Below are 8,659 nucleotides of genomic sequence, written 5' to 3' on the forward strand. Positions count from 1 at the left end.
TATATATGCATCTTATTTCCTCTTTACTGCTCTGCTCTGTTTAACTTCTTTCTGCTGGTATCAGACCTCAGGTTGTTGATGCTGTCACATCCTCCCAGACCTCTGAATCCCTGGATGCCATGCTTGAATTCCTTAACTTCACTGATGCCAAAGGTTTGGTTCTGCAGGAGAGGTTTCTCTATGCATGTGGCTTTGCTTCACATCCCAATGAGAGAATGCTCCAGGCCCTGCTGGTGAGTTAAAGGAAAGTTTAAGAATTTCTCCCACTTAGAAGGTATCGTAAGAAACTGGTGCCCTCTAGGTAATAAGATAATAATGCAGGATTCACTCCCAGTTGGTTGTAAACAAAGAATAATTTTGCTTAAGTTACCTGCCAGCAGTCAGTGTTTTCAGCAAATTGTTATAAGGAACATTTTCCTTTCAGGATATTTCTAAAGGGAAGATCGGCAGTACTGACATCAAAGAATCTGTGGTGATCATTATGGGAGCCCTGGTCCACAAACTGTGTCAGAAAGGAGGCTGCAACTTACCTGTGAGTCATCTAAAGAAGAAGTGACACTGAACAAAGCCCAGCATTTCTTAAGGGCCAGAAAGTGTGCCCTACATACTGGAATATACTACAAATGCAATAAAAATGACCAACAGTTAACTGCTTCATGTTTGTCTCTCAGATCGTGGAGCAGGTCAAGAAGATGATATTGAACGCTCCCGACAGCACAACGGTTGAGTCGGAGGTCCAGATGTACCTTTTGGCCCTAAAAAACTCTCTCCTGCCCGAGGCCATTCCTATTTTCACCAAATATGCAGAATCAGAAGTGGGAGCCTACAACACCATTGCCCTCACTGCCCTGCAGAGATACGATGTGAATCTCATGACCAGTGAGGTATGTATCAAATATTACTCTGTGGTTAAACAATTACACACCAAAATACTTTCCTGCCAGCTAATCTCTTTTTTTTTTTTTTTTTTTTTTAGGTCAAGCAAACAGTGAACAGGGTTTACCACCAGAATCGCCGCATCTATGAGAAAAATGTGAGAGCCGCCGCTGCTGACGTCATCCTCAGTAGCAACCCCACATACATGGAGGTGAAGAATCTGCTTCTGTCCATCGGAAACTTGCCACATGAAATGAACAAGTACATGCTGTCAAAGATCCAGGACATCCTACGCTTCCAGATGCCTGCCAGGTGTGTTACAGGAAAATAACCTGTCTCTGCATCATAGCTCAGAAGGACTTGACAGTTATATGATGACGATATATTAAAACTGTTAAATATGTTTCCCTTTTTTTTTCAGCAAAGTGCTAGGGCAAGCTATGAAGGACATGATTTCTTGTAACTATAACCGCTTTGCAAAGGTTGGATCATCATCTGCATTTTCAGGATTCATGGCTCGTAAGTGACAAAAGAATGACATATTTTTTTTAATTGTGATGAAATATTAAAAGTAAGTCAGCTTAATTAAAGAAAATATCAATCTTTGACTATATAAGCAAACACAGTTACATGCATACTAACTGAGTACTTCCAATGTCTTGCTCCCTACAGAGTCCCCCGATCTGACCTCCACATACAGTTTGGACATCTTGTATTCAGGCTCTGGGATCCTCAGAAGAAGCAACATGAATATTTTTGGTGCTACTAACGAAGCAATGCTACATGGATTACAGGTGAACTTAAAGAGTTTCATGAAATCACTGAATCCTCAAAAATAGAGTGAATTACTGAAATAAATGGGAACATTTCTCTTCCAGGTGGCGATCGAGGCCCAGGGTCTGGAGACTCTGATTGCTGCCACACCTGATGAGGGGGAGGAAGACCTGGAGTCCTTTGCCGGGATGTCGGCTCTGCTTTTCGACATCCAGCTGCGTCCTGTCACCTTCTTCAAGGGTTACAGTGACCTCATGTCTAAAATGTTCTCCATGACTGGAGACCCCATCAATGTTGTGAAGGGTCTCATCCTGCTCTCGGATCATTCTGAGGTAAGATCCCAATCACAGTTATCAGCTGTTCCCAGAAGCCTTTCCACTCCTTCAAAAACAGTGTCTGATTTGCAGATTGTAGTTCACTCTGTTCAAGGAAAAGCAGCACACACTTAAAAACATACACGTGTACACTCTGTGTGAAGTCAGAAGTGCCGTCATTGTTGCTACATCACGTTGCCACGTGGATGACTAAGAGTGCAATAAGCAGACTTTGACACTGGAGACGGAGGCTGAAGAGGCTTAACGCTGAAGTCAAACTTAGCGTAAATGTCAAGAAAGCGTAGAGGAGGCAGGGCAGAAAAAGCTCACATGAGTCATGCTGGGCAACACACGTCTTTTTCACTTGGTCAGATGCAACGACTATGTGTACACAGACACAGAGAGGAACGGGTCACACTTAATAACTCCAGCTGTCGAGGTGAATGACGCAAGTGTGAGTAGGGTCTAAATGTGTGAAGCTGAAACAAGGATGAGGTATTGTGAAACAGGTGCTATTTTAAAAACAGTGCTTTTTTTAAAATTTTACTTTCATATGATACTCTATCCCTTTTGTATTGGCTTTTCGATGGAAATGCATGGAATCGGTTCTGACTTCAGTGTATCCATAGAAAAGGGTTACTTCCTGTCTGTGACTGTGACAAGCTCATTATTTCCTACAAAAGCAGATTTCAATCTAGAATCTTTCTGTGTATACAAAAGCCAAGTTGATCATTGTTATTTTCTATTTTGGACTGAATTCAGACATTGATCATTTTATTTTTTGTCAGCTTGTGAGTATTTATGTTGTCGACTTAATAAACTATTGTTAGTTTGGGTAGTAGAAGTGATTCATTCTCATTCATGACTGATATATAATTATGTTTGTCAGAGTGTGATGAAGACTTAGAGTTAATATGGTCTGGTGTGTTTTTTTTCTCATTTTCTGGCCTAATATACACAAAGAATAAATGTGATATGAAGTTTAAACTAGAAAAGAAGTTTCTTGTTTTCCTAGGGTTAATTTCCACATGCTTACAGCACTTAATACCTAGAAAGACTCACATTTCTTTCTTTCTTTTTTTGCAAACTATCTTAATTTCAATTAAGCATCCATTGTGGTATTTCTTCTTATTTGCTGTCTTTCAGGTCATCCAGCTCCAGTCTGGTCTGAAGGCAAGTGCGGAGTTTCAAGGAGGTCTCGCCATTGACATTTCTGGAGGCATGGAGATCAGTCTGTGGTACAGAGAGTCCAAGACCAGTGTCAACAACAGGTACATTGAAATAAACAACTTTTACCATAAAACAGCGTACAACACAGCACAAAAAGCCTTTTGATAGACAGACAGTTCTTAGAAAACACTCTCTGCGACTGAACGTCGATTCTAAACCCCATCACTCCACTGCAAATAGATTTCTGTTGATGTTGGATTTACGTGAACTTTAGACAGTCTATAAGTGTTGTCTGATTCATTTGTTCCATCTGCACTTTGGATTTGCTCCAGTATTGTGCTTCACTCCTGTCTCACTGGTAGGGTTGTGTGGCTATGACATCAGGTCTGTCTGGTTCTCTATTTTAAAAACATTACAGTCAATGCACAACAGTAACTCAATATCAGTTAGCTGTCGGCATCCGGTGATGAAAGAGTAATGCTACAGATTTTTAATATTCATATGTGGTTTGATGGACTGCACATCAGTGCTCATGTCCTGCATCTAGAATGTTTAAACTTGAGTCCCGGAGCTGGTTAATTTAAGTGATTAAAGAGAAGCTTCAGAATGATTCACTGTGATGATGATGTTAGAAACAATGCCTTGGTTTGTAGACCATTGTTTGGAGGGGTGTTCGCAACTTGAAGTTGGACTTCAGGACTGTTTGTGTGCAGGGGAATGGCAGAGGCAGGTGAATGGATCAGCATAGCTGTACCTCTTCCACTCTGATAATAGAGTGGCAGACTATCTATAGAAGCAGAACAAACCACATTGGTATCTCACCATGTCTACATGAGCAAAGTTTTGACTATTTAGTGCTCAGGCATTAGGGTAGACATTGGGATTGGGCTTATATATGTACCTTTCCCTCTGAGTGTCTTCTTAACTGAAACTTGCTTGACTTCTGTTCACTTTATCCTCATTCATGTGATAAACCCCACCAAGAAGTAGGCTTATACTGGTGGTATCACCAGTACGTTGATAGCATATTAGAAGGAGAAGCAGATTATAGTCAGTGGTGGTTCTATAGTCTGTTCATAGGGTTCACCTCCAACAAGCATTCATCACCACAGTGTTATAAATAATCTGACATGAAGAAAACAATTCTTACTTGACTGTGACGTGTCATGACCAACAGAGGAGGCAAATTTAACGAGTAGAGAAAAGAAAATATTGAGATGCTAGCGGAAGTTATGTAATAAAAGCACCTCTGCCAAACAGTAAATGATAGACTAGACAGCTTTTAGTTATTTAGCATTATATTTAATTATCAGCTACACTCACCAAGTTTTGCTTTTTTTTTTTTTTTTTTTTTCATTCTCAGAAGTTTAACGTTTTTTTTTTTGTTTGTTTTTTTTAACTGAGTGGCTGTCCTCGCTGTCATTAGGTTTCTTTAAACAGAATCATGCACTCCACTTGCAGTGGCAGGGAGTGGAGTCAGGTGGGGGCCCCAGTAAATTAGGTCAGGTCTCTCCTACTGTCACTGCAAACTTTGCACATTGCAACTACTGTGGTTGCTCACTCACCAGATCAAAGCACAGATTTCAAACGGTCTAATGTCCATTCCTTGTGTTTCTTGGCCCAAACAAATCTGTTCTACTTGTTGCTTTTCTTTAGTAGTGGTTTCTTAACAGCTATTTGATCATAAAACCCTGACTCCTCTGAACAGCTGATGTAGAGATGGGGTGCAGTGACTGCGCCTGAGGACACATTCAAAGTTTTGGCAATTTTCTGGACTGACTGACCTTCAGTTCTTAAAGTAATGATGGACTGTCATTTCTCTTTACTTAGCTGATTGGTTCTTGCCATAATATGAATTCTAAAAGTTGTCAAATTGGGACAATCAGTTGTATACCAACCTGGCTTCTGCACAACACAACTAATTGTCCCAACCCCATTAAGCAGGCAAGAAACTCCACAAATGAACAAGGCACACCTGTGAAGTGAAAACATTTCAGACTACATCCTGAAGCTCACTGAGAGAAGGCCAAGGGTTTGCAGTGCTTTCAACAAAGCAGGGGGTGGCTATTTTCAGGATCTAAAATATTAAACACATTTAGAGTTATTTATATTTTTTCCTTTGCTTCATAATTCTATATATCTTGTTTCATATATTTGATGTCTTCAGTATGTATCTACAATGTAGAAAGTAGTAAAAAAAAAGTGCATCCAAACTTTTGACTGGTAGTGTATTCCAACTTCAGACCTACAAAGCCAAGAGTCCCAGCATTGTCTGTTGAACACATTGTTTTGATTTGGCTGTGTTTTCAGAGCAGCATTAGTAGTCACTGGCAACGTTACTGTGGACATGGACTTTTTAAGAGCGGGTGTGGAGGTCAGCTTTGATACAGAAGCATCACTGGACTTCATCACCACTGTCCAGTTCTCAGAATACCCCTTCCTGGTGTGCCTGCAGATGGACAAATCTACCTTCCCAGTCAGGTACTAAATAATAAAAAAAATGTTGCCATCTTTGAATAATCTCTTATATTACTTAACTTTTTATTTGTAATGCTCTTCCTTCAGTGAATACCTGACCAAGTATGAGAGCCTGCCATCAGGGAAGAGTGTTGTATCTCGCAAAGGCAGAAAGACACTTATTCCTGGTTCCGAATTCCCTCTTCACCAGGAGAACTCGAACATGTGCAAGAGGGTTTTCGACTCCAACTGGTAGAAAAGAAACCGTCAGTTTTCCACACGCCCAAGTGCTTCACTGCATTCAGGGACAGCAGCCACACCTCTGGTGTGACACAGCAGGTTGTGAAAAAGCAGTAAAAGACCATAAGAAAAGAAAAGTGGTGCATTTTTTTTTTTATTATTAACAACACATGCAATGTTTACATTCCTGTGAGTATTTAAGTAATTGTAATTCAAGCTTTGTTTCCAATCAGGGATCCTTTCTTTGTGTTTTTATGGATTTATTTGAAAATATATTTATGATGGGCACATACAAGATGTATGTTTTATATGATGTGAAATACTCAGCATGAATAGTGCCACTGTAATCTTCTCCAACACAGTTACAGCAAAGAGAAACATGTAAATATCAGACTTCAGAGCGCAGGTTAACTCAGAACACATGTGCTCTTTTCCCGAACCAATTCTTCTTCTTTCTTTCTTTTTCTTTTTCTTTTTCTTTTTCTTTTTTTTTTTTAAATTAAATGTATTTTAAAGAGGAGTAGTTTGTTTTACATCACTGTATAACCCTTGACAAGCTTGAAATCACTTCAGGGTAATGTTCTCAATTAATTCAGTCTTTTACAATCTTATTGAAGATTTAAGTTGCTCCTACAAAGTTAACAGATTTGTTAGCCTTGTCATTACTTTATGAATTATCAGATGAAAGCTGAATCAATAAAAGTGAATCCATTACCATAATTTATTTTTATTTTTTTGTATAGGAATATAATTGGTGTTTGTCTGAAAATGTTTGGGCACAACATGAACTTCATTCCATGTTAAGGAAACCGATTGGTTGACAAAAAGTGTACACTAAAAAATAAAGTTTTACATGTCAAAGTCGCTATATTTGTCTATTTACCCCATGAAAGCGATTGAATGTATGCATGTACAGTGCTGCGCAAACATTTTAGAGACAAAAATAAACTCAGGATGCTTCTAAAAACTATTTTATGTTTAAATTTTTGTCCTTATGTTCATGGAAAGTAACACAAATAGAAACAAATTAGGACTGTCTTGTGATGTGATTGCACCAATTACAACACCCGGCAACATGTTGGTGGATTCGGTTAGGATGCTTTGTTTGAATTTGGCTTTCAACTAGATCTTAATCACACACCTGCAAAGTTTTGTGATGGAGTCAAGTTGAAATCACAATCTAAAATAATATTGCAACTTTTACATAAATTAACCTTAGCTTCCTTGAGTATTTGGCAAGTATGTAGTTCCAGGTATCTTGGAGAACAAGCAGCAGTTAGTGAATTTAAATAGTCTTCTGTTTCTTTATGCTATCCAATACTGACTCAGAGTTCAAGACGTTAATCTGTATTCAAAATCCAGTGCTCTTTGGGAGCTGTAACGTCTGCAGCACTCCCAGTTTTCTGTTTCTGCGGTTGCTTCAGAATAAATGTGGGACTGCTTCATTTCCTCTGTTGGTACTGCATGATAAATAAAAATCTAACTTACACAAAATGTGGCTAAATTTGATAAAGACCCTCAAGTAACATCATCTACTTATATTTTCAGAAAGCCTACATGTTAACACCACTGAGCTTGCATAACAAAAACAGAGCTCAGTATTGACTGTTCTCCTCATCATTACAACACTGCCCCATGGCTTGTCATCAAGTTTGCTGCCACCTGATTAAACACACCTTTAGAGTTATGCTACTTTTTAAAAAAAATCTATTTATATATCTGTTTTTTAAAATTAGATAAGCAGAATGAAATTGATTCATAGATGTTAAATGAGGAGGAATGTAGCTATAGTCCTGGGCTAACGACACTAGAATTTAAAACTTGATACTGACACCCAGGAAAATATTTGTAGTTTTAGATACCACAAGGAAATATTTGACTCTAGTAAGAGGCATAATTTTGTTAAAATAAAGATTATAGTAATTCTGGTTCATCTAGATGTATTTAGCCAAAGCCCAATTTATTTCCTGTGCTTCTGGTGACTTGGCACCATGTTTTTATTGCTGATTAGATAGAGTTGGTGAGTATGGAAGCCTGTTTCCACCACTAAAGGAAAAAAAAAGGATCCATCACTCAAAATTTCCACTTATTTACTCGAAATTTTGAGAAAAGTAACTCGAAATTTCGAGTTAGCGCTGCCAATCAGTAATCTATGTGAATGATGTCATTTCCTTGTTACCCGGAAGCTGAAGCCCTCAGGTATAAATGCTACAGCTAAGCTACCAGTATTACATCCAGTCATAAATGCACAGATTGCTGAGTATTTTCACCGTGGCTTCAAAAATGATGAAATCCTTGTGTTATTAGCTGAATCACATGGCGTTACTATCAGCAAAGGTACTCACGAAAGCGCCAATGTGTTGCGATCCGGTTTTGAGTGTGCGAAAGTGACCTCATTCACGTAGATTACTGATTGGCAGAGCTAACGTGACATTTTGAGAAAAGTAACTCGAAATTGTGAGTTATGTTGCTACAAATTTTGAGTTATGTTTCTCGAAATTTTGAGTTATGCTTGGTTTTTTGGGGGGTTTTTTTAGTGGCGGAAACAGGCTTCCATAGATGAGGGAAGATGCCACTGTTTCTGTGCTGGTGGACTTTGCTCAGCTTCAGTGTGGAACTTTAAAAGAAAAATAAGACTTTTTAGATGCAAATAATTGTGTTATCATGTTAAATTAACACTCTGTTAATGTTATAGAGTGGCAGGACTGATAATGTTTGCTCCCATTAACATTGTCATTTTGTTATTAGGCACAGCCACTTGTCGCTACCTCAATGATTGTCACGGTGAGTAGAATGAGGGACCCAAAAGCGGAGCTTGTGGAATGAAT

General features: G+C 38.7%; 1 protein-coding gene across 1 annotated transcript in view; it reads left to right on the forward strand.

Annotated features, from left to right (window-relative positions):
- Window positions 1-6,801, forward strand: part of LOC102314116 (microsomal triglyceride transfer protein) — a gene marked incomplete in the record, with an annotated part of 14,228 nt that extends 7,427 nt beyond the window's left edge. The window contains 10 exon segments of the mRNA XM_014339990.2: window positions 65-233; window positions 425-532; window positions 672-884; window positions 977-1,188; window positions 1,298-1,395; window positions 1,549-1,670; window positions 1,755-1,982; window positions 3,111-3,235; window positions 5,445-5,615; window positions 5,700-6,801. Of these exon segments, the coding sequence (XP_014195476.1) occupies window positions 65-233; window positions 425-532; window positions 672-884; window positions 977-1,188; window positions 1,298-1,395; window positions 1,549-1,670; window positions 1,755-1,982; window positions 3,111-3,235; window positions 5,445-5,615; window positions 5,700-5,847 (1,594 nt within the window).
- Between the last annotated feature and the right edge of the window lie 1,858 nt (window positions 6,802-8,659).

Source organism: Haplochromis burtoni, unplaced genomic scaffold (genome assembly GCF_018398535.1).
Source record: "Haplochromis burtoni strain Fernald_Lab_line unplaced genomic scaffold, NCSU_Asbu1 Contig_328, whole genome shotgun sequence".
NCBI classification, from domain to species: Eukaryota; Metazoa; Chordata; class Actinopteri; order Cichliformes; family Cichlidae; genus Haplochromis; species Haplochromis burtoni.